Source organism: Mustela lutreola, chromosome 7 (assembly GCF_030435805.1).
Source record: "Mustela lutreola isolate mMusLut2 chromosome 7, mMusLut2.pri, whole genome shotgun sequence".
NCBI classification, from domain to species: domain Eukaryota; kingdom Metazoa; phylum Chordata; class Mammalia; order Carnivora; family Mustelidae; genus Mustela; species Mustela lutreola.
Window position 1 is genome coordinate 119,852,261 of NC_081296.1, and position 26,380 is coordinate 119,878,640.

Genomic DNA, 26,380 nt, shown 5'->3' on the forward strand with positions numbered 1-26,380 from the left:
GTATAATTGACATTGGAAAGTATTCATATAATCCTACCCAGTTATTACTTCTCTTGATTAAAAAAGTTAAGTGTTTTTAATAATAAATTTTGCTTCTTTCCAATTGTTTTGTAAGATCTGTGTCTTTATTACATGGCAATAATTCTACCTGAAGGGCTTAACTTTTTTTTCTCCAAAGATTATGACAATGAAGAGATCTTAACTTATGAGGAAATGTCACTTTATCATCAGCCAGCAAATAGGAAAAGACCTATCATTTTGATTGGTCCACAGAACTGTGGCCAGAATGAATTGCGTCAGAGGCTCATGAACAAAGAAAAAGACCGCTTTGCATCTGCAGTTCCTCGTAAGTTTGGATGCATTCCCATTTTTCTGTGCTTTTCAGTTGACAACCTTAGAACCTCACTGGAGGGAAATTTTTCATCCAGTTCATCAAAACAATTTTGCCCAGGAAAGAGGAACTTTGTTTAATAAACTCTTTTGAGAATTTTTAACTCAAAATAGTCATTATTGAGAAACTTCAGTTTTTCCTATGGTACTAATTATTTTCTAAATGAATTTCAATTTGGGCTTTATAAAATGACCTATTCAATACGGAATCATTTCCTGGTTTTTTTAAACTGATGCAGAAGAGAAAAATGTAGATCTAATCTCTGAACATAGAAGTTTCTGTTTAGATTATATAATACCCGGGGGGTGGGGAGGGTTAAAAAAAAAAAAAACTTAATGGAAATAAACCAGGATAAGATGAGTGGCAGTGTTTTAAATGTGAGAAGTAATTTAAAGTGTAAGCATAAAATGTGTTTAGGCAATTAAATATGACTATTATTAAGTTACTAAAACCATACTTTTATTCATTTCTCAGTCTAGAAATAAAATGAATCAGTGTTAAACACATGGGCTCTTAAGATTTCCTCAATTCATCTTTTTATGTTTCCTCTATAATACAAAATTGAAATTTTCCCTAACAAGCAGAATTATCCCCCAGCCTTACTCTGATCCATGCCTGTTATTTTTACCTGATTTTGTTTGCCTAGATACAACTCGGAGTAGGAGAGACCACGAAGTAGCTGGTAGAGATTACCACTTTGTTTCACGGCAAGCATTTGAAGCAGACATTGCAGCTGGAAAGTTCATTGAACATGGTGAATTTGAGAAAAATTTGTATGGAACCAGCATAGATTCAGTACGGCAAGTGATCAACTCTGGCAAAATATGTCTTCTAAGTCTTCGTACGCAGGTAAATAAAGTATCATACATTTTTTTTTCCCCACTGATCCTCTACATTTTTTAATGGACAAAGAAGCTTAGTCTCTACTATTTTAGTTATAAACATTTGCTATAAGAAAAGTATAAATAGTTTTACTAATTTCCTTCAGAATTCCTTATATTACTTGGGCTAGCATATTTATCAAAGAAATTAGAGCCGTTAAGCACATTGTCTTAGTTAATGTTTTTAGATAGAAAAGGGTGTGTTTTTGTGATCCCTATTTTGGTAGAGTGCTTAAGTTTAGAAACACATAGTCACCCAATGGCAAAGGCAGGGAAAAAACCAGCCTCCTAAATTAAGCAGTCTGCTTTTCCTCGTGTGTACTTTTCTAGAACTTCTTTTGTGTATGTGTGTGTTTTTTTTTCTTTTCTGCTTGCATTTAGACCCTGGCACATGGTAATATTACTGCTTATTTCTGCTTCCTCCAAAATGGATTTTGAATATAGGTCTTTATAGTCTTTAAGTGATCTTATTAGAGGATATTTTAGCATTACAGTTGTAGACCTTCAGTGTCATTCATTTTTATTTATTTCATTATATAAAGAGGGCAAGCTGATTGTGTGTGTGTGTGTGTGTGTGTGTGTGTGTTTTCCAGGTACACAGTATATTCTTACTGTGAATGGTAGGATCTGGAAATACTGTGAATTGTTACAAAGATGTTTGGAAACTCACTCATAGTTGATGTTCTTTTTATTTTTTTAAATGACATTATTTTTCCAAGTATATTATTGGGAAGTAGTTAAATAATGAAAATTATTGTAAATATCCAGAATATCTTTTTTTTTTTAATAGTCCTTGAAGGCTCTCCGCAATTCAGACTTGAAACCATATATTATCTTCATTGCACCCCCTTCACAAGAAAGACTTCGGGCGTTATTGGCCAAGGAGGGCAAGAATCCAAAGGTAAAGTTATTACAGTGTTGTACTGTTCCATTGAAAGTAAACATGAAACAGTCATGACCTAACATGTCACAGTGCTTAAAAGCTACATCAGCTTGAGCTTTCAAACTGATTATTCTTTCTGCCATATCACTTTTCCCAAAATTGCTGTTGTTGCCTCTGGCTGGACTGTGGCAGCTCTCCAAAGCAGGGGCCTTCTCTTGTTAACACTCCATGTATTTCCTGTAGCCATCCCAAATGTATGGTTACCTTTGGCATTCCTTAAAACATCCTTAATCTTTTTCACATGGTTTTGTGTTATTTCCAATAAGGATTATATAACCCCCTGCCCTCTACACCCAAGAAAAAAGTTCTCTGCAGATTCTTAGGAATTACCCACTTTTCTCTGCAGATATTCTGCATATGTGGGGCATCAGAGTTGGGAGCTCTTGCTTTTCTGTGGTTGAAATTTATGTTCTGTTTGTCTTCTCCCTTTGGTCTTCTCACATGATCTGAAATGGTAAATTTTTTTTAAATTATTTTAGATGCTGGACATGGTTGAGTGTAGTTCACATTTTACTAAACATTATTAATAAAACTATAATTAATGTGTTAGTCTGAAAGTATTGACTTTATTTAAATGTGTGAAATGAAAACTGTCAAGTGACTTCCTATATCAAAGTAACAAATACTTTTCCTTGTTTTTTGCTGATTTCTTAAATATTTGTTTTATGGAGGAATCACTCAGTTGTTCTCATTTCATTTGCTCTAAATCTCTTTGAAAGCCATAAACACACATCATAATACTCTTAAGATCCTTAAAAGTCATTAAAAGCATATCATTCCTTTCCCATGATTCTTGGCTGTGCACCATAGCCACCAACCTTCTTTCTTCCTTCCCAAGATAGATCTTTTTCCATTCTCGGTCTACTTATATTTCTTACTCAATCTGTATGTGGAGGTTTTACATTTCAATGTCTTCTTAAAGCTATTCACAGTCAAGGATTTTCCCATCCTCTGTGATGAGCATAATTCTGGTTGCCTTGTTCAGGCTAAATAGGTCCGCCAGTTAACGTAGTGTTCACCCCTTTTTCATGTTTCCAACACAGTCGTAAGCTCATAAATTAGTGGAGTCAGAGCATCTGCTGTTCTTGGCACTTGGGAGGATACAAAAAAAAAAAAAAAAAAAAAAGAGGCATGATCACTGGCTGTTCTTGAGGGGGATCACAATGAAGAAAACGAAACTAATGCTCTGTGAAACTTTGGTAGACCAGAGATACCATGGTTGTTTAAGGAAAAGGATAGACTGGAGTGTACTTCCTCCTATTTGTTCAGCCTAATTTTTCTGTTTTCTACTAGGCACACTTATTTTGTCGTTTTTCTTCTCCAAGGATTCAGTATCATGCAAGGGCTATATACCATTCAGAAACATGTTAGGTAACTTTGGGTTGGTGGTCTCAGGCAGGTAGTGTTCTCACGGGATTATTTATCCCATTATTTTGAATTAGCTGTCCCAAATTGAGTAAGGTCTAGAAAGATACCAATTATACGTATTTTTTAAAGGAAGAACTTACTCAGTACCAAAATGTTTTAGCATTTTACAGTATGCTTGATTTTCTAATGAGAGTTCTCTAATTTTTAAAAATTAACTTCATTGAAATTATTTTATATACAATAAAATGCATGTGTTTTATTTGTATAATTCAGTGAGTTTTGGCAAAACATATACCATGTCACTGCCATGCCAGTTGAGATTTAGAACATTTTCATCACAGAAAATTCTCTCGTTCTTTGAATTTAATACCCTTCCATTCTTCCCTAGGCTACCACTAATTTGCTTTCTGTCACTATAGATTTATGGTGTCTCTTCTTGAAGTTCATATAAATGGAACCATAAGAGTTTGTTTGCATCTGGCTTTTGACCAGCATGTTTTTGAGATTCATCAATGTTGTATCTAATAGTAGTAGTTCATACCTTCATACTGCTGAGTGGTAGACCATGAGTTATACATGTATCACAATTTATCAGTTAAAAATTATCTGGGATGGGGCACCTGGATGGCTCAGTTGTTAAGTGTCTGCCTTCAGCTCAGGTCATGATCTAGGGTCCCTGATCAGTGGGGAGGCTGCATCTCCCTCCCACTCCCCCTGCTTGCATTCCCTCTCTCACTGTGTCTGTGTCAAATAAATAAATAAATAGATAGATAAATAAATAAAATCAATCTTTAACCCACTGAGCCTTAGTGGCTCAGTGGGTTAAAGCCTCTACCTTCAGCTCAGGTCATGATCCTAGAGTCCTGGAATCGAGCCCCGCATCAGGCTTTCTGCTCAGCAGGGAGTCTGCTTCCTCCTCTTTCTCTCTGCCTGCCTCTCTGCCTACTTGTGATCTGTCAAATAAATAAATTTTAAAAATAAATAAAAATCTTTAAAAAAAGGTAATTTGGGTTGCTTCCAATTTTGAGCCAGTGTGATTAAAGCAGCTGTAAACATCCATAGTCTCGTGGTGGACATCTGTTTTTGTTTCTCTTAAATTGCTGGATCAAATGGTTAAGTGTATATTTTAACTGTATAAAGCTGCCAAACTGTTTTAAATCAGTTGATTCCATTTGTTCCCCATCCTTATTAGATTTTGCTTTTGTTGGTTAACAATTTTTGCCATTCTAGTTAAGTGTGAAGTGTTATCATTAAGCTTTTCATTTGCAATTGCCTGATGACTAATGATAGTCATATCTTTTCATGTAGTCATTTAGGCATATTCTTTTGTGAAATGTCTTTTTTTTTTTTTTAGTTTTCTTACGGAGTAGTAAAAATTCTTGTATATATTCTGGATATAAATATTTTCTCAAAGTGCTTAAAGAAGCACACTTTTTTACTTTTCTTATGGTTAATGATTTTTGTGTACTGTCTGAAACAACTTGCCTGCTCCAAGATTACAAAGATTTTATCCCATGTTTTCTTTTAAAAACTTTCTTGTGTTAGCTTTTACTTTTAGGTCTGTAATCTCTCAAACTAATCTGTTTCAGAGTGAAGCAAGGGTGGTAGTTGGTTTGGTGTTTTTGTTTTGTTTTTTAACAGATACAGATGTTCCATTGCTCTAGCATCATTTCTTGAAAAAGACTTTTCTTTTTCCCATTGAATTATATTGGCACATTTTTAAAAAATGACCTCCCCAAATATGAACAGGAAGCAGGGTGGGGGTTATTTCTGGACTTGATCCCATATTTATGCTAGTATCACAGTCTTGATTACTGCAGCTTTATTATAAGTCTCAAAAAAGTCATAAAGGGGCGCCTGGGTGGTTCAGTGGGTTAAGCCTCTGCCTTCAGCTCAGGTCATGATCTCAGGGTCCTGGGATCAAGCCCCACATCAGGCTCTCTGCTTAGCAGGTATCCTGCTTCCTCCTCTCTTTCTGCCTGCCTCTTTGCCTACTTGTGATCTCTGTCAAATAAAATCTTTTTTTAAAAAAAACCATAAAAAGGAATGACGTACTCATACATGTTACAGACATTGTAAGTGAAAAAACCCAGTCACAAAAGACCATATGATTCCATTTTATGAGATGTCCAGAATAGGCAAATATATAGGGACCTAAGTAGATTACTGGTTGCCTAGGGCTGGGGGTTGGGAGAAAATGGGGAGTGGCTGCTTATAGATAGGGGGTTTTTGGCTGCAGAGAGGGTGTGGGTGATGAAAATATTCTGAAATTGTGATATTGATTGCACAGCTCTGTAACTATACTAAAAACACTTGAAATCATTCACTTTAAAATAGGTGAATTATAAATGAATTCTAATTCAAGAAAGTCCCTACCAAAAAAGAAAAATCCCTGCAGGTGTTTCTATAGAAATTGAAAAGATGATTTTTTAAAATTTATATGGAAATTAAAAGGAGTAACTAAAATACTTTAGAAAAGGAACTAAGTTGGGGATGGAGGGGTACCTGGGTGACTCAGTTAAGTGTCCAACTTTTGGTTTTGGCTCAGTTCATGATCTCAGGTCGTGGAATGGAGTCCCCGTGTCAGGCAACACACTCAGCAGGAGTCTGCTTGAGATTCTCTCTCTCCTCCTCCCTCTGCCCTTCCCCCCATCATACAGGTACTCTCTCCCTCTTTCAGATAGATAAATCTTTAAAAAAAAAAATTTAAGCCAGAGACCTTTTATCTTTAATTTTCTTTACTATTTGACTCTTTTCTATTTAATTGATTTATTTTATTCTTACATTTTGGCTTTAATTTGCATTTGCTCTAGTTTCTGAAGAAAACTTAGATTTTTAAGTCTTTCCCCCCCCCCCCCCCAAGATTTTATTTATTTGACATCACTAGCAGAGGAGCAACAGGCAAAGGGAGAGGGAGAAGCAGGCTCCCCACTGAGCAGGGAGCCGGATGTGGTTCTCAATCCTAGGACCCTGGGATCATGACCTGAGCCAAAGGCAGACTCACCGACTGAGCCACCAGGCACCCCTCATCTTTTCTAATACAAAGTTAAGAAGTTTCCCTCTAAGCATTTCCTTAGTTGCATTCTACAAATTTTTACATTTTTTCTGTTCCCTTTGTCATTTTCTTCTTGAACACATGGGTTATTTAGAAGTATGTAATTTTCTAATTTCTACGTATTTGGAGATTAAAAAAATATTTTACTAATTTATAATTCCATTGTGATCAGAGAACATATATAAAGATGTGAATCTTTCAAAAATGTCTCAGCCTTATTTTATGATCCAACATCGGTTCTGTCTGGGTGTATGCTCCATGCACACCGATAAAGGGTGATGTATCTTACAGCCTTTTTATTCCACAAAAACATTTTGTTTTATCTTAGTCATGAATTATAATTTGAAAAACAGGAGAAAATTAAAACCTAAATTAAAATAAATGGTATAAGCCATTTTGGCAAAAGAGAAAATGCCTTAAATTTAATAAAGAAAAACTAGGTGGATTTTTTTCTTTATGTGAATCTATGTGAGATGTAGGGCTTTACATTTCAACTCTAGCACCACAAAGTTTAGATTCTGTTTTGACTTTCTGGAATGTTGTGTCAGTAGTCTTGAGATTTGAATAGACCCTAAGCTTTAATAAGAATGTTACAGTGTGTTTAGTTACTTATAATGGTGTAGTAGAGTCTCTAGGAAACAAAGGATTCTGTGTACCACAGCCAGATGCACAACATTCCAGAATGAAAATTAAGAGAGCCACACAAGAAACTGCTTTTAGGACAGGCCGGATTAGTTGTATTTTTAGTAGGTCTTCCTACTGTTGCAGATCAACCAGTTGAATAAGTTGTTTTGTATTGTGGGTCCAATATAATATTGGTGTGTGACTTTTTTATCAGAAATATTTGGACTTACAAGTGAGTTCTCTTCATTGATAAGTGCTTTGGGGGTAGTTTTACTTTCTTTAACACATGTGCCTGGTAATCAGGGGATTCTGCCCAAGTTTCATACCCTTCCTCACTACCTGCTCATCTTTGTGAAACAGCTGTTTCCTTTACCCAGTGTTTTAAAGTAGCCTGCTCTGTGTCATTTCCCAAACTCTCCTTAGGATACTTTGTGTACTGCAAACAGAGAAGCTAGCCAAGTAACTCCCCCAGAACATTAGATGATTAAATTTGGGTTGACAGGCAGTGTTTTCATGGAAAGAAACCCATTCTATTGGTCCTTTTCTTTCCCCATGATATTTACCCTGCCAAACTCTGCAATAGATCTAAAAGGACAGCAAATCTTTATAAAGCCAAGAGTAGATGGCATTTTGGGTCCTACCAACCTTGCTTCAACCTGAAAGGTTTGCTCTGTATTACAAAAGATGTTTTTGTTTTTGTTTTTTTTTTTAAAGAAAAGGTGATGATGCCCTAAAATGCTCGAAAACAAATGCTTGTAGGGGATTCTTATTAACAGTCTTTGCTCTTGAAGCCTCTAGTGAGTAAAACAAATACAAACTTGAGTAGCAGTATGAACAGGTTGTACTGAGTCCCAAATGATTCCATATGGGTCCTGAAGACACCAAAGCAAAGGAAATCAGAGGCCATGAGAGGGCTGAAGAGGAGCTCCTGAAGTGGCATATTTTGACAGACAGTAAGCAACAGGTGGCCATGTTTTGTTCTTCAGTCACCTGTGACTCATTGTGTATTTTTTAAGGAATGGAATTACCTGTTTTTGTATTCTCTTTACAGCCTGAAGAGTTGAGAGAAATCATTGAGAAGACTAGAGAAATGGAGCAGAACAACGGCCACTACTTTGACACGGCAATTGTGAATTCAGATCTTGATAAAGCCTATCACGAATTGCTTAGGTTAATTAACAAACTTGATACTGAACCTCAGTGGGTACCGTCCACTTGGCTGAGGTGAGGGAAACATCCATTCTGTGGTATGACTGGACTTACCTGGCAAACTGCCACTAGGAAGAGAGCCCTGATACTTCAGCAAGACCCTGAGGTAGCAGGCCAAATAAGCTGTAGACCTGTTCTTTGATCTCAAACTAGTGAGAAAATCCCCTTAGGCAATTTGTGCATAGCAGTCTTTATTCTCTGGACATGGCTTCAGAGATTCTTGCCTCCTCTTGAGGATTCTAAATGGAAGCTTTCAATAGACCAGTTCCATTTTATCCCTGTAAAAATGTTTTAATTCTGTTTTCACCTAACTAAATCTTTACTGCCTGGTCCTATTTCCATGAAAAATTTGTCTGTATATATACAGTGGTCCATGTCTCACATAGTTATAAATATTGATGCTATTTAACAGTTAACTTAAAGGACTTCATGGGAATGGGGTAAGGTGGGGGACGACTGTGCTTCTGTGTACTGGGCAGGACAGTATTTGGTTAGAAGGCTTGTTTTGTCATCAGAAATACTTTCCTAAAATGGTGCCACTTTGGTCTCAAACTATTCTGTTAGGCTTAAATTCATTTGTGTGTCTTTTAATTCTGAAACATTCCATTAGAAAGACCAGTTTTTTAGCTCAGACTATGGATCAGATTTCATGGCACACTCAACAGATTCTGAGCTAATTAAATATCTTTTTAACGATTTTCTGAAGTTTTTGCACAAGTGATTGGTTCTATAACCTTGCATCATTTCTCTGATCTGCATAGTACAATAGAATGTGTAAGTTATACTTTTATGAATGGCAGATGGTCATATAAACTGTTGATGGGTAGTTTTTCCTCATGATGCAAATCATTTTTCATATATATGAGAGGACATAGCACATTTGACAGTTTTGCGTTTTTTATATATGAGCACAGTATAACTTGACTGTGCCATATATAAGTAATAAACTGGAATTGTGGGATGAAATGTGGGATGAATATAGCTGCTGTACTGTATACTAATATTTAATAGGTTGACAAATGGTCATTGATAACTCATTTAGCATTGGAATAAAATTATACCCAAAGGAAGATACTATAACAACTGACTTTGAGATCACAAGGAAAGGATGACCTGAAAGTCATTTGAACATTATAGGAAAAGAACATAGGTGGGGGCGGGGAGTTAAGCATACAGAAGCAAGTTTTTATCCTATCAAGTTCTGCCTCTTAACGACCAGAATGCAATGTCTTGTTAAATCATAAATGTTTAAGCTAATGGGATTTTCATACTGTCTCTATAGCTGTAGCTTTAAAATTCAACTTCTGTAATTGGTATGGAAAGTGAATTTGTAGTCTTTTCAAGCCTTTAGGGATGGTGTGATGTGTGTCAAACAACCTCAAATGTGAATGTCTTGATTTTATTTTTATGACTTTAGCTACAGCATTTCCTGTTCCCAAAGCGAAACACTGGAATAACATGGAGTTGTCACTTAATTTAACGTAAACAATTGTTTTTAATGAGTAGTTTGTTTCATTGTTGTGTATATATTTGATTTCTATGTAATTTTACTTGAACAAATGTAGATAGTTTATGTTGCCTTTTCTGTTCAAATTTGCATGGCCTTGAAGTTGGCTGCAATGTGTCTTATATGGAAATACTTTCAAGATAACCGTTCCTTAGAAAGAAAGTAACATTCCTGGGTCAGGGGAAGAGTTGCCATACTTTTTTTACAGATCTGAAACACTCCAGTTAAGGACAGAGAAAACCAACAATATTAGCACTTAATCTTTTCAGTTTTCCAGTTTACTTTCTCTTAAGGAATGAAAGGTAGTCTACGGTAGACAGTGGAGTTTTATGAGCTGCTTTTCATAACTGACAACTGTTTTCAGCCCTAAGATCTAAAAGATTGACCGTTTAAGCAGCTGTTGTGCCAGTTCCGGAGTTAGCCTACAGACTGTTGAGCCACATGAGGGCCATGTGCTTTCACAAACAAAGCCCCTACCAAGGCACATGCCATGTCATACAATACTCTTAGCTGACAAGAGAATTTGGGAATCAGTGAAGTCCTACTAGAGTTCTTATCAGCAATGGGAGAGATAGAAATTTTTATATCCCAAACTTTTCTCAGTCTCAGTGACAAGGATGTGTTGATATTCAACACAATCCCTGAACAAAGTGAAAACTTAGTGGCTGGCTTCCTTAAGGAAAACAAGCCTTGCTAATACACCCAGTTATCCAGCCTCTCTGGCCAGTTCCATTTCCTGTCCTTTGTGGCTCTGACTGGAGACCCCAATGTGGGAGAGGCATCATCCATTTATCGGAATGACGCAGTAGCTCATGAAATGCACATTAGCTCAAATAAGGAAATACCTTCCCTTGCTAAGTTTTCATAAGTCAGAACAAATGAAGAATAGTATTTAGACTAATCCAGATTTGCTTTACATGAAAAATGTAATGTCTGGATTTTCTTTTTTCTTTTTCTCATGGCCCAAGGAATAAGTACTGATAAGGAATAATTTGAATGTAATTTTGTGAATGTGTATGGAAACTATAAACCAGGGATTTAGCCTTAATAAAAGGTAACCTTTCTGACATCTATTGTTAATCCACCTTTGTACTCTTACTTGTATCTGCACTCTTATTTTGAGTTGTCATACTGCACACTGTATTGTGAAAACAAAGTAAAATTATATTTCAAATAAAACCACTGAGTATGTCCTGTGTTTATGTCCTCTGCTGTTCAAGGTTTCAACTTGCCTAACCATTCGGTTTGCAAGTTTTTGCCAGAAATCAGTCCACTTGGAACCTCTGAACCAACCATAAAATACCTTTTAATTTATTCATGGTGGGGGAGTGCCCCCTATTGGCACAGATGTAGGTTCTGGTTCCTTGTTTATTAAAGATAACACTGTGAACTTAAACATTTTCAAGGAAAAAAAGAACATATGTAATACTCGAACAAACTCCACTTCTGTGTAGCCAAGGATCTGAGGGGACAAAGACTAGGATGTGAGTTGACAAATACGTAACATTCACTTTCCTACCGCACCACTACATTTCCCAAAGGAGGCAATCATACCAGCAAAAAGTGGCACACATACACACCTGCTACCCTTCTGGCTATTCCTGATCATTTCCTTCCCCTATGGATCACAGCACTCCACACAACAAATCTGGTTCACTGTTTCCTTCTGATTTCTAGTTAACAGTATGCTAACACCACAAAGTCATTTGCAGTTTTGTAGGGAGTTTAGCCAAGGCCAATACAAAAGAGCTTTAAGAAGCCACAGGAGAAATCTAGGTACTTCTCCTGCCTCAGCAGGTGAAGGTGAAGACAAACTTTACCTGAGTGAAAAACCATTAAGTAACCGGGGCTCTCATACTCTTCGAGCTATTTTTTTGCCTCCTAGAGAGGCAGTACATACTACTTAAGAACCAAGGCCTGCATCCTAGCTCTGCTATCTGACCTGACAACGCCTCAGTTTTCTTTTCTGTAAAATGGAGAGAATAATACTTACACTTCAGTCCAGTGTTGGGAGGATTAAATGTTAAGCCTTGAAAATAGGTTAACACTGAACTGCTTAGGAACTCACTTGGTTTTCCAATCACTGCTAAGTTACCTACAGAATAAAATGTCCAATTCAAAACAGGACTTGCCAAAACTCAGCTCCTCCAGAACAGGCCTTGGGATCTTACCTTTACCCAAAGTTTTAAATATAGGGGAGGCAAAAAAAAGAGGGGGGGGAGCGTGGTTAGAAGAACATAAAAACACTGAAGGTAGACTGCCTGGATTTAAATCCTGGCTTCACCACCTTATAGCTTTTTGACCTAGAACCAATTATTCTAGCTCCCTGTGCCTTAAAAATTTCTTCCATGAAATGTGGGATTAAAATAACATGCATCTTATGGTTGTTGTGATAATATAAATAAAATACTTAAAAGAGGGCCTGACACATAACTAAAGATTATTTTGTAGCAGGTATTAAATGTCTGCAAAATTGCTTGGGACTTTAAAAAGCCTAGGCTTGCAATATCAATTGACTTAACATACAATACTGATAAGCCAAGTGTTACCAATTTCACCAAAAACTGTCCTATAGCCAATCACCTCAGAAATGCCCAGCACTGGGTACAAGAATGCCCGAGTAAACACGGATGGCTCACCAGCTCAAACAGCACAAAAAAACCTCAGATCCTGATACGGCCACTCAAATGTCTCATCTTCCTATTTAATGGGAGACAGCAAGTGTTACTGCTTGTAAGATAAAAGTTACCTTATTACATACTCTCAGATGAGAATTATTTTTCTTAGGTTAGGGAAGAAGTATTAATAACCCCTCTTAACTCACTGGCATGTTTAAGTACCCCGAAATTCAACAATCATCTCCATACTATGAAGGGGGGAAAAAGAGACTATCCATGTCCTACATGTCCGCAGACAAAGCTCTTGGTAGGGGACAATCCCATGTGCCAATCTCAGGTTAATAACATGACTGATACTGTTAGTACCTTAAGAAAAAAAAAGAACAATTCATTTTTATATCATTTTACTATTTATACCATAATCACATTAAAATTGGCAGAACTCCCATGACAGATAGGACAGAGACCTGTCATGCAAGGAAAAATAGTGAAGGTTTCATAAAGCTTGAGAGGAAGCACCAGGGTTACACAGGACGGCGGCAGCACTCTCAGACAACAGTGCCCCAGTGTCGGAGCAGGAAGGAAGCGGGCTGCTACAGCAACAGCTGGCCCGAGGCCACTGCTATTTCCTAAGGGGAATTTCCTAATATGCTTGGTAAGCAGATCACTTGAACAGATGTACATGGAACAGGGTACTGCTTCTGCCGAATAAATTCTACAGGTTCCTTTGAGATTCTACAAATCCCAAGTGATAAATGGTTGCTGATTAGGATTTTGCAAAGGTAGTCCCAAAACCAACATCCAGGAAAATTTAACCACCAGTGAATTCTTAGGCCAAAAAATAAACAGCCACACATACCAAACCTACACATCGTGATTTAAGATGGTGCCATGTTAGGGCTTATGAAAGAACCAGAGCAGGAAAGATTATTCAAACAGAAGATCCTCATCCTTCTCTTCAGCCAAAAGATTAGCAGGCTCCATCACCTCGCCAGCTGCCCTCCGTTGCTCCAAGTCTTTCTCCGATTTTTCCTTGAGAATCTTTTTCTTCTCCTGTATTTTCTTTAACCTGTAAAACAAAAGGAGGGAATTTTCTGAACACTATTTAAATTCTAAGTAGATTTGATTCCGCTAGTTTTGTAACAAGGATCATAAACATCTATAAACTAGAACAAAATTTTATTTCAATTGCAGTGATCTATAACCCATTTTTAAAATAAACATTTGAGGTAGAATATATACATTTATAAGCTAATAATGGACTTTGAGGAGAGGGGAGAGAGACTATACATGTCCTACGTGTCTGCAGAGAAAGCTCTTTTTAGAAGATCATCCCATGTGCCAATCTGAGCATAAGACTGACTGATATTCTTAACAGTAAATTTTTTTTTTTAAAGTCCCTATCCCAGACTCTAAACCTTGAGATCCATTCCTTGATAATGGAATACCTTTAGAGCACTCAGGCATTTATTAAAATTTTAAATCAGTTTGGAACACCACAATCCTGAATGTCACTGAAGGACAGAACACAATAAGCTTTCATAATTAAGATTATAAATCACAGATGCTACTCACGATATTAAATCATAGATGGCCACATCTTCCCTGAATACAGGTCTTCACCTGTCTCCCACCATCTCTAAACCTGGCACACTGACCTCTGTACTACCGGTTTAGTGTCATCATCCCTTCCAACTCTAATTGTTCATAACCAATTTATGTACATGCCTCATTTCTCTGAGTACTGTGCTAATTCTCCAAAGGTATGATTTATATTATTACATCATGCCCCCAAGTACCTTATACTTTCTCCTGGGACATGTTCACCATGCAATACATATTTGTTGATTGATTAATTCTAGTTTCTTTTTATAAGGGAGACACCCGATCTAAATTATTATTTCAATTTAAAGAATAATCAAGTCTATGAATAGTTTCCCCTAAGGGCCTAACTTCTTGGAGATGCCGTATTTTAAATATGTGCAAAACTTGGCACAGATTAGTCTCCAGAACCTTCGCCAATATTATGTCTCTTGCTTCGCATTTATCAGAATGAAATACAGGCTGTGTTAATTCTAAAGAACATAAGCCAAGAGTCTCTGAGCAACTTGAGGCTTTAGAGTATGAAAAACAAGAAATTATCCGTAACTGCCAACAATTCCAACAAACCTATAGAACTCTTCTCGCTCCCTCTCATCCAGCTCTGTGATGATATAAGCAAGGGTACGTTCAATCCGGGGAATGATGACTAGGGGTAAAAAAAAAATATATGTGAGAACTTCAGACCTTTTTTCAAGTTGCCAATGTTCCTCTGTATAACAGTTACTTTTTCTAATTGTAAAATTAATGTACATTTAATGCAGAAAACAAAAACAAAAAATTAAGTATAATCCAACCATCCTAAAATAACGACTGTATTTTGGTATATGCCCTGCTAGTGTCCTTTCTATGGACAGATAACATACACAATACACACAACACAATTCTATGGACCACAATATACACAATATTGAATATACTGAATTTATATGAATATACAACACTGAACCACAGATGTTAATTTAAATATAAATTGCAATCCCTGTTAAAAAGTAGATCATCAAGCAGAGAGCATGAACTAAGTTGAGTTTTGGGTGTGTCGTAAGGTGCTTCACAGAGAATTTGCCTCTGCTTCTAAAATGTGAACTCACTGAGAGCTGAAGCTATCACCTCATCCGATCTGTTTTGCTTGAGGTTCCATTTACAAGGCCTGGCACCAGCAACTGGTCAGGAAATGTGCGTGGAAATTTTAAAAATGAGGTAACTTCCTCTTATTTAACAAAGAGTGCAAAATAACTTCTTTGCTGTTCAAAATCTGATCCTTTCTTACCTTAAAATTGAATGTTTCTTTAATGAAAACAGGGTTTCTTGAATGGAAGTATTGTGCCGACACTAAGCACGTGACAGAATGATGAAAGAGGTGGGAAATAAATGCACCAAATGGGACAATGTTTAGGAATCAAGGAGAAGAGCAGGACATAAGGCCTACAGGAAAGGGATTTAAAGTTAAGCACGCAATGTGTTCAAAAAGATTACTGAATCACTGGAAAGAGCTAAAGAACACACTAGGCCTTTTGAAAAATAGTTTCATCCTTTATTCATAACCAGAAATGAATGAACACTTCAGAATTTTTAACTTAGCATTTCCTTATGTATATGGATTTGGGAGGAGTCACACAACTCTCTTAAAGCACTTACAACTAACACCTCCCTGTGCTGACTCCACAGCCCAGCCTGCTGCGAATGCGGCACGGGCTTGTCACCATGTGATCAGTGCCTGGTTCCCACGCAAATGTGGAGCTACAGACAAGCGAACGAACAAAGAAAGCCTCACAGCAGCTTACACTCACCATGTTCAATGGCATTTACCCGCCTGTTGGTGATCTTAATGGCTTCATCCAAAGTAACAAAGGAAGTCTAAAATAAGAGGACAAATTAGCAATTTAAGCATGAGTTTTCCTAATCATATCCTATTCACTTGGCTTTACGCAGACTGCACCTGTAGAGAACATGTGGAAACCAAGACTACTTTTCAACGATTCCCAAAGAGTTAACATTACTTCCAGTCTATTACTGTTTAAAACATTCAATTTAAACATTTAAATTTAACAATTAAACAATTAAATATAAATTTAAAAATTTAAATTTTAAACATTCAATTTTAAAATTTAAATCTTAAATTTTAATTTTAAATTTTAAACATTCAATTTTAAACATTTAAAACTGTTTAAAACATTCAATTTTAAGGCAATCTGTTTACTTCAGATTTGCCTAAAGTTATAAAAATGGCAACGGGAAGGAATCAGGCTCTATTACACACACACACATACACACACACACATTAAGTGGCCACAAAGCGGGGGAAAATAGCTTTCAAGCATCAACCAAGTTGTGTTTACATTTAAATCTAGTATTGACTGTTGCTGTTCTCACCCACCAAAGAGTGAAGCTCTACCAAGGCACATGCGTTTTGATCGTCATCAGCAGGGATAATGGTGTGGAAGCCACCACCTCAGAAATCAAAACATCTCTGGGCTTGTCTCCCATAAAATCATGAAAACAGCCTAAAGCACGAAGTGCAGGATGCTCTGATTCAAGCCGTGAGTCCTCCCCAAAGGACTCTAAGATATCGGACTAGACCCAGAGCTCTGGCTCTTTTGTTACTCACCTGCAGTGAAGCTAGTTCCACCAGTAATTCCACTGCTTTGGCGTAATTCCTCTTTAATTTAGCCAACTGTTCCCCACCTCTGGCTAAACCAGTCAGCTCGTAACCTGAAAGAACCAGTCAGACAACATTTGTCATTACGGAGTAATCTTCCCCATAAATTTCCCCAAAAGAAGTCAGACTAGGGCGCCTGGGTGGCTGACTAGGTTAAGCCTCTACTTTTGGCTCAGGTCATGATCTCAGGGTCCTGGGATCGAGCCCCACATCAGGCTCTCGGCTCAACAGGGAGCTTGTTTCCCCTCTCTCTGCCTACTAGTGATCTCTCTCTCTCTCTCAAATAAATAAATAAATAATCTTAAAAAAAAAAAAAAGTCAGACTAATACCACACAGGGAGAAACAAATTCACTGACCCCCGTTTAATGCAACGTGACGTACCCAACCCACTCCCCAGGCCATGCTGAACGGTCAATATGTTTGTTTTTTCTGAAGTGAGATTTTCAGCATTTACGTTTTTATTGAAAGTACAGTTAAAATACAGTGTAATATTAGTTTCAGGTGTTCAATATAGTGATTGGACACTTCTTCGGCGCAGTGCCTGGTGCTTATCACAAGAGCGCTCCTTACCCTCCACCGCCTAAGTCACCCCGCCCTTGCCCCGCAGCCATCAGTTTGTTCTCTCGAGTTAGGAGTAACAGTGAACCGAGTTAGGAGTAACAGTGAACGGGTTTTTCTTCCCAAGGAAACTATTCTAAATATAACTACAGGAGAAGCTTTTAACCAACCTCCACTTTATCACACTGGCCCCACTGCCTCACACCAATAGCACAGTGCCACGCCGGTAACAGGTGACTCCAGCTCGCTCCACTTCTTCACTGGGGCTACCCTGAACACTCTATGTGCACCAGTGGGAGAGGAGGGCCAAAAACTGTCTCTATGAAAAGAACTTGATTACTCTGGAAAGACTCAATAATGTGTTACTACCCCAAAAATGCTACCAAATTAGAAAATGCTAAAACAACTTTTAAAAATTGAGAATGAGCTATAAAATCTAGGAGATTTAGCATTCAGACTGCATCACAGAGAGACCTTATATTACTTTAAAGAAACTCAAACTGGAAATTATAAACAATGCATTATGGGTGTAGTTTATGCAGAAAGACAACACAGAAGTCTAATTAGCGGATTCATACTCAAAGGCCACGGCCTTGTATTTTTTTTAATGGCAAATGACTGTATGTTTATGTATTTCTAGGTTGAAATAAAGTATTTTAGGACATTATAATGTTTTATAACTCTCTGCCATAACACTTTTGTTAACTAACTCCTACCCTAAGTGTTCCATATGAGGATGCTAACACTGGAACCACTAAACTCTAAGAAAGTCTATTCCAGCACCCATTTTGCAGAAAAAGATTCCTCTGAAGAGGAATCTGGAGAACCCAGAGACATACTACCGAAGTGTCACACTTACTATCAGTTCCTTCATGGTAATGTTCAAACACTGGCAAAGTAACACCTGTTAAAACACAGAAACATGTAGGTTCACAAACATGTCCTTGAAGTACTGTTTCTTAATCACCACTGTTTGTGGTGTTTCTTTCTCAGCAAATACTCAAAAGTCAAGAGACTATCTGGAACTTAACTGGTTTCAATGAATTTAGGAAACTGGTACCCTAAGTGTTCACTCCTATTTAATAACCAAATTATCCTGAGTAATAAGAGCTCAAGTTGTTACAGTTTTCTTTCCTTTCAGTTTTGAGGTATATGTAAAATGCAGAAAAAAATGCACATAGTTAATGTACAGATGTTGATGAAATTAGATATATGTATACACCTATGATACCATCACCACAATCAAGGTAATAAACTTACCACCTCCAAAAGATCTGTGTCCCTTTTCTTGTTTGTGTGTGTGTATATGTGTGTGTGTGTTAATACTCAACACAAGATTTACCCGAAGTTTTTAAATACACAACACTGCACTGCTAACTACAGGCACCACATTGTACAGCCAATCTCTAGAATGGATTCACCGTGTATAGCTCACTTTATCCCCATTTCCCCCGCCCCCATCCTCCGGCAACCGCCAGTTACAAAGATTCTAACATGTAAAGCAATTCAACTTGTTCTAAGTAGAAGAGACTAATTAGGACATGAAGATCTTGCTGTATAATCAGGTTCATTTTTTAAATGTCATCTTTTCTTCCGAAGGATTCTAAAGCATTGAAAAATTACCTGCTACGTTATCTTTCTTAGCTCGGATCTTCACTTGGGCTTTATTAACATTCTGGATAACTGTGGTGCTGCGGAAAAAGAAAAGGCCTTGATTGTTGAGATTTTAGAGTAAGAAATAAAACTACAGGGACCCATCAGGTAGTTTCAACAGGGTGAGATGGCACAAGTATGTTTGGTAACTGTCTTTCCAGCAAAAAATCACTGCTACCAGAGTAGGGTCTCAGAGAGCAAAGGATGAACAACACTCAAAACATGACCACAAGAAAACAAGAAAGAACACGATTGCTTGAGTTTTCAGTTAGGCATGTGGTGCCACAGGTATGACATTAAGGATTTTTATTCAGGTAATGTAATTTAGAGACAACTTCCTTCTAGGTTTGCTATCCAAACTTCTAGATGTGGCTTAGTAGGACTTCGATCCCCTTACCCTAGAACGTAACTCCCATCAGGTTTTGTCAGACTCCCCAACCTGTTCTTACTAAAAAACTGTTTTCACCATAACCACCCTCGGACGCATTCACACACCACTTACATACTACTGAGTCTCTCCCACCGCCAGAAAAGTCAATGCAAGCGGCTCTTCTACCAACACTGACAAAAATTAAAATCCATCTCTTCAAGAGGACCTATGCCCCTGAGGCTGTCAGACCTGCCAGCAAAGGCTCCTGAATAACACAGACCGGGAATGGAGACACTGCGCCACTGGGTAAAGACAACTAAAATAAAAAAACCCGGAAAATGAATTCCACCTCTGTCCCCAGATAGCCATTTGACCTCAGGAAGGCAGTGAATTTAAAGGATGAAAAAGAACATTTGCCTGGTTTATCACACAAGCTTATCTGGGGAGAACCACACAACATAACTGGCAAAACCCCCTTGGAAAGCAAAAACTAAACCATTTTACACGCTTTGTATATAAAGCATACGCTGACAGGACAAAAGCCTTAGAATTCATGCCCTCTAAACCAATTCCATTCTCAAACTTATCCTAAGGAAATATTGCTACAGAAACTAAAATATCTATGCATGAAAATGTTCATGGCATCTTTTTTAATATTCCCCAAATCTGAAAATCAACCCGAAAGTTCACCATTAGGAGAAAGAGCTAATAAATTATGCACAACTAGAGAAAGGCTATACAGCTACGTGAAAATAAGGATGTTTATGATACAATGTTAAATGAAAACGGCCTACAGAATGTTAAGTATCCTATGCCTACAACTCTGTACCAGACAGAAGTGGGTGATAATAAAGACACTGGTGTTAGGGTCACAAAGTAATAATAAAGAACACTTCTAACACCATCATTTATCTTTAATGCTTAGATGTTTTTTGAGAGTAGCTTTTAAGGGAAATTATGAACATGAAAGCACTGTGATTTTTCAAAACACCCCATTAAGTCTTCTTACCTGAAGTCCCCTGCTGTGAACTTGGCCTCAGCAAGTGAGAAGGCAGCTTCTCTCATCACTTCACCCATCAACATTTTAGTCTGGAAAAGCATAAACCAAGAAATAATTCAACCACGTTTCTTACAAGGATTAAAAAAAATAAAATAAAATAAAATCACATTCCTTTAATAACCAGTATTTGATACCAGGTTTCTGTCTAAAATACTGACTTGAGGGGCGCCTGGGTGGCTCAGTGGGTTAAAGCCTCAGCAGGGAGCCTGCTTCCTCCTCTCTCTCTGCCTACTTGTGATCTCTCTCTGTCAAATAAATAAATAAAATCTTTAAAAAAAAAAATACTGACTTGATAACAAAAATACCCAATTGTGCTTGAACAGTTTTGGTTATGGTCACTAACAGTACAATACCATGTGTTCTATAATTAAAACATCAGAATAAAGACATCAAGAAATAGAAAACTATCTTCGCTGAAGGACCCATCTTATTCCTGAATGGGCCTATATTAATGTGCTCAAATTAATCTCTCAAATTCACTGACAGAAAAAAAATTTTTTTTTAAAGATTTATTTATTTGACAGAGGGAACGCAAGCAGGGGAGTGGGAGAGGGAGAAGCAGGCTTCCCGCCAAGCAGGGAGCCCGATGCAGGGCCCAATCCCACAACCCCAGGACCATGATCTGAGCCGAAGGCAGACACTCAACCAGCTGAGCTACCCAGGTGCCCCTGTGCAGAGAAAATCTTAATGGCATAGTGATTCTAATATAAACCTGGACTATTTAAAGTTTGAAAAAAATCCAACAATCTTTTTGAAAGAAAAAAAGGGCAAATGGGCAGTGTTGCCAAGTATTAAAAATAAGAAAATACATCCAATACAGGGACAAAATAAATCAATGAACTATAACAGAGTTCAGAAAAAGTCACAGGTCTCTATGGAAATTTAGTAACATGAAGAGACCATGCACCTGGCCGCCCACTTACAAAACGAGCTTGTCCCTACCTCCTTACATCACACACTTCAGAAATTCTTAAAGTTTAAAAAAAAAAAAACTATAAAACATAGAATATTTTCTTAATCTTTTTTAGGCCTTTCTAAGAATTATTTATAACGCAAAAGCTGTATTTAAAAAAAAAAAAAAGACTTAACAGATTTGACCAAGTATTTTTTTAAAAAGGCTAGAGAAAAATATTATTAGCATTTTACACAGAATATTTGTAGAACTTCGACAGAAAGATAAATAAAAGAAATTCACCAAGAAAATCAAATCATCTGTAAACATGAAAAAATGCTCAACCTACAATCAGAAGTAGTGCAAATTAAAAGATACTAATTTTAGGGGCACGTGTTAAGTATACAACTTTTAGGGGCAGTCTGTTAAGTATACAACTCTTGATTTTGGCTCAGGTCATGCTCTCAGGGTTATGGGATCAAGTCCTGCATCAAGCTCCATGCTCAGCATGGAGTCTGCTTGAGATTCTCTCTCTCCCTCTACCCCTCCCTTGGCTCACTCACTCACTCTCTGAAATAATAAAAAAAACTTTTTTAAAGAATAAAAATTGGGGCAACTGGGTGGCTCAGTGGGTTAAAGCCTCTGCCTTCGGCTCGGGTCATGATCCCAGGGTCCTGGAATCGAGCCCCACATCAGGCTCTCTGCTCAGCGGGGAACCTGCTTCCTCCTCTCTCTCTGCCTGCCTCTCTGCCTACTTGTGATCTCTAATAAATGAATAAAATCTTTTAAAAAAAAGAGAATAAAAATAAAAGATACCACTTTTAGCCCAATAGATTGGCAACAAATAAAAAAAATTAATACCCAGTTAGGAAGAATCTGAGAGAACAGGTCTCACTAATCATTGGTAGGAATGTGAATTTGTGTAACAACTTGGAGAATAATTTGGCAATATCCATGAAAAATTGAAATGAATAGGGGCACCCGGGTGGCTCAGCTGGTTTAGCATCTGCCTTTGGCTCAGGTCATGATCTCAGGGTCCTGGGATCGAGCCCAGCATCAGGTCTCTGCTCAGTGGGGACTTTTAAAAAATGCAAATGACGGATTCTAAAGATTCTAAGACTTCCCACAGAAACGCTAGCACACATAGTGAGGTGGAGGAGGGACAGTAAAGTATCCTCTAGAGGGAGAAGGCACTCTGAGACAGAAAAACAATGCAAGACACTCCATACCATTTACAGAGTTTTATTCCAGGTAACTTCCCGACAGGGAGGGACAGGGAAGACAACAAACGATGCAGGCAGCTACATAGCTAACCTCCCCCCACCCCTGCTCTCTTCCAAGTATGGACCATAACCACTTTTATAGAGCGACGGGGTTTGGTGGGGTGGTCACAGGGTAACTGCCTAAAGTGGTAGCCTCTGTGCACCTGCCATCTCTACTAGTTGCCTCGAGTGGCATGCTTTCTGCACCACTTAGGAAGATGAGAACAACCCTCCCCATATTTCAGTCAGGGATAACATTAACCTCCAAGGGGCCTGGAACACACAACCCCAAGGGAAGTCACTGCGGCATGACCAAGACGGAGGACCTAAAATGGGAGTCAGTGTTGTCAGCACTGCTACACTCTACCCTTGACATCTTTATGGCCGGTATAATCGTTACCTGCCATTCTTTCACAAGGACCATACAGCCAGGTACTGGGAGGTGACTTGCAGCCCTATACCACAATATTAATATACTTATAAAACCAGAGAAAATACTTAGAACTGTGGTTCCCTAACAACCCTGTAAAGAGGACCTTTGCACAGACTCAGCCTATTGGAGCAATTGTAACTTCAGTGTAAGTGTGGCGTATGACAAGATGTTTCCAGACACAATAGAAACATTAACAATGCAGGATTATGGGCAGTAAGAAATGTTTTACCAGCAATAGATATGGCAAATCTTCAGTTAGCAAAAACAGGGTAGTGGTTTAGTCCCCATGAGCTAATATCCTCCCTGACTTTGGTATTTTCCCCAGGAGATGAAACCATTTATTTTGCTCCTTCATATCATCAGAGGATATGACCGTGTTGTACATATGCAACCTCCCTAACAATCCTACGTCAACAATCAACATACAACTCTTTGCATGTGCTGGGCCCTGACCCAATATATAATGAAGGGTTGAGAATACTGGATGTGAGGGGGAGGAGCAAGATGGCAGAAGAGCAGGAGACTTAAATATCATCAGGTCCCATGAGTTCAGCTAGTTAGTTATCATTCTGAACACCTACAAACTCAAGAGATCAAAGAGAAGAAGACCAGCAATTCTAGGAACAGAAAATCAACCACTTTCTGGAAGGTAGGATGTCCAGAGAAGTGAATCCAAGGCGATACACAGAAAGAGAGACTGCGGTGGGGAGGGGCGGATCCCGGCAAGCAGTGGAGCACATAATCAGAACTTTCAAAAGTCTGCTCCACGAGGGATGTCACTCCAGAGGCTAAATGGGGGGGTGGAGCCCTTGTGGGAACAGTGTGGTCTCAGGACCTGTGGGGTCACAAAAAGACCTGGGGTGCCTGAAGGTGGCAGAGCTCCCAGGTATTGGAGCAGGGAAGCCAGCTGCAGAGATGGAGCCAAGGAGGGGCTCTCAGCTCAGGGTTACCTTAAACCGTGATCCAAGGCACAGTCGGGCCCCTGCTCTTCAAGTAGGGACCCCACAAGCAGCAGATCTGGGGTGACTCCCCTCCTTACACCTCCAGAAGGAGCAGCACAGGAGCATGCAGCAGGAATCTGCTGTGTTTAAAGACTCCAAATGGGGCCGTGGCCAGAGATGGAAACGTTGGGTCACAGGCTGGGTGAGCATAGAGTGCGGTCAGAGACCAGGGATAAGGGAGGGATTGACTGCTTTTCTCTGGGGATGTACTGAGGAGTGGGGGCCCTGAGCTCTCAGCTCCTCCTGGTCAGAGACTGGGAGGCTGCCATTTTCATTCCCATCCTCCAAAGCGGTTCAGAAAGTGTTCAGGGAACAAAAGGTCCCAAGAGCAAAACCGAGCAGATTACTTAGCCTGGGCCCTGGCAAGGGCAATACGATTCTGCCTGCAGCAGAGACATTTGAAAATTAGTACAACAGGCCCCTCACCCAGAAGATCACCAAGAACATCCAGCCAAGACCAAGTTCACTAATCAATGAGAACTGAGGAACTCCAGAGCTAGGGGAATATAGCACACAGAATTCATGGCTTTTTGCCTCATGATTAATCTTTAGTCTTTCAAAGTTAAGTTTTTTATATTTTATTTTTTCTTATTCTATTTTTTTAAATTTTTCCGGTTTCCTATTTTAACGTTTAACTATTTTCTCTTATCAAGACATTTTTAAAACAATCTTTTAAAATTTTCATTGTTATATTCTACCCCTTCATTGTATTTGACCTTATTTTTTGTATACATGTAGGTTTTTCTTTTTTAAAATCTTGGGATACAGTACTTTTAATAGATCAAAATACCCTAAATCTAGCACATGGCTTTGTTCTAGTCTCAGCCTGATCACATTCTTTTCTCTCTCTTTTTTTTTTTTTTTTAAAAGATTTTATTTATTTATTTGACACAGAGAGAGAGAGATTGCAAGTAGGCAGAGGCAGGCAGAGAGAGAAGGGGAAGCAGGCTCCCCGCCTAGCAGAGAGCCCAATATGGGGCCTGATCCCAGGACCCTGAGACCACAACCAGAGCCAAAGGCAGAGGTTTAACCCATTGAGGCACCCAGGTGCCCCTTCTTTTTTTTTTTTTTTTTTTAAACCAACTTCTTATATTATCAATTCCTTTTTTAGAATCTTTTTAAATCTTCATCTTTACAGTCACATTCCATTCCTTCATCGTGTTTACCCTTATTTTTGTATACATGTAAGTTTTTCTTTCTTTCAAAATTTTGGGAGGCAGTTTCTTCTAACAGACCAAAATATATCCAAAATCAAGTGTGTGGCTCTGTTCTATTCACCAGTATTTTTTAAAAAGGGAGGGGATATATATACACACACATATGTATATGTATACATATGTATATGTATATGTATATACATATGTATATACACACATATACATATATACATATATATATATACATATATACACACACACATGTGTGTGTGTGTGTCTCTCTCTCTTTTTTCCCCCCCTTCTCTTTCCTTGTTTCTTCTCCCCCCAGTTTCGGGTCTTTCTTGATTTGGTCAGTGTGTATTTTTCTGAGGTCGTTGCAACCCTTTTAGTATTTTGTTCTCTCATTCGTCTATTCTTATCTGGATAAAATAACAAGGTGGAAAAACTCACCTCAGGGGAAAAAAAAAGAACAAAAGGCAGTACCAATGGCTAGGGACCTAATTAATACAGACATTAGTAATATATCAGAACTAGAGTTCAGAATGACAATTACCAAGGTGCTAGCTGGGCTCAAAAAAAAGCATGGAAGATACTAGAGAATCCCTTTCTGGAGAAATAAAAGCACTTTCTGGAGAAATAAGAGAACTAAAATCTAACCAAGTTGAAATTAAAAAAGTATTAATGAGGTTCAATCAAAAATGGAGGATCTTACTGCTAGGATAAATGAGGGAGAAGAGAGAATTAGTGATAAAGAAATGATGGAGAATGAAGTTGAACAAAAGAGAGACAAACAACTACTGGACCACAAGGGGAGAATCTGAGAGATAAGTGATACCGTAAGATGAAACAATATTAGAATAAGTGGGATCCCAGAAGAAGAAAGGGGGGGGGCAGAAGGTATATTGGAACAAATTATAGCAGAGAACTTCCCTAATGTGACAAATGGAACAAGCATCAGAATCCAGCAGGCATAGAGAACACCCCTCAAAAATCAATAAAAATAGGTCCACACCCCCTCAACTAGTAGTAAAATTTACAAGGTTCAGTGACAAAGAGAAAATCCTAAAAGCAGTTCAGGACAAGAGGTCTATAAACATACAACGGTAGAAATATTACATTGGCATTAGACCTATTCACAG

General features: G+C 38.2%; 2 protein-coding genes across 6 annotated transcripts in view; one reads left to right on the forward strand and one right to left on the reverse strand.

The window, feature by feature from the left end:
* The window catches only part of PALS1 (protein associated with LIN7 1, MAGUK p55 family member), a 76,088-nt gene extending 64,931 nt beyond the window's left edge, over positions 1 to 11,157 (forward strand). For all 5 annotated transcript variants that reach the window (XM_059182381.1, XM_059182376.1, XM_059182379.1 and 2 more), the window contains 4 exons: positions 179 to 346; positions 1,038 to 1,240; positions 2,063 to 2,173; positions 8,314 to 11,157. In XM_059182381.1, the coding sequence (XP_059038364.1) occupies positions 179 to 346; positions 1,038 to 1,240; positions 2,063 to 2,173; positions 8,314 to 8,490 (659 nt within the window). In that variant the 3' untranslated portion in view covers positions 8,491 to 11,157. The remainder of the gene's footprint in view (positions 1 to 178; positions 347 to 1,037; positions 1,241 to 2,062; positions 2,174 to 8,313) is intronic.
* Positions 11,158 to 12,983: 1,826 nt separating this feature from the next.
* The window catches only part of ATP6V1D (ATPase H+ transporting V1 subunit D), a 29,490-nt gene continuing 16,093 nt past the window's right edge, over positions 12,984 to 26,380 (reverse strand). The window contains exons 3-9 of the mRNA XM_059182383.1: positions 20,446 to 20,525; positions 19,037 to 19,104; positions 18,273 to 18,317; positions 16,804 to 16,907; positions 15,986 to 16,052; positions 14,766 to 14,844; positions 12,984 to 13,665 (exon numbers count right to left, since the gene is read on the reverse strand). Coding sequence (XP_059038366.1) covers positions 13,524 to 13,665; positions 14,766 to 14,844; positions 15,986 to 16,052; positions 16,804 to 16,907; positions 18,273 to 18,317; positions 19,037 to 19,104; positions 20,446 to 20,525 — 585 coding nt within the window. The 3' untranslated portion in view covers positions 12,984 to 13,523. The remainder of the gene's footprint in view (positions 13,666 to 14,765; positions 14,845 to 15,985; positions 16,053 to 16,803; positions 16,908 to 18,272; positions 18,318 to 19,036; positions 19,105 to 20,445; positions 20,526 to 26,380) is intronic.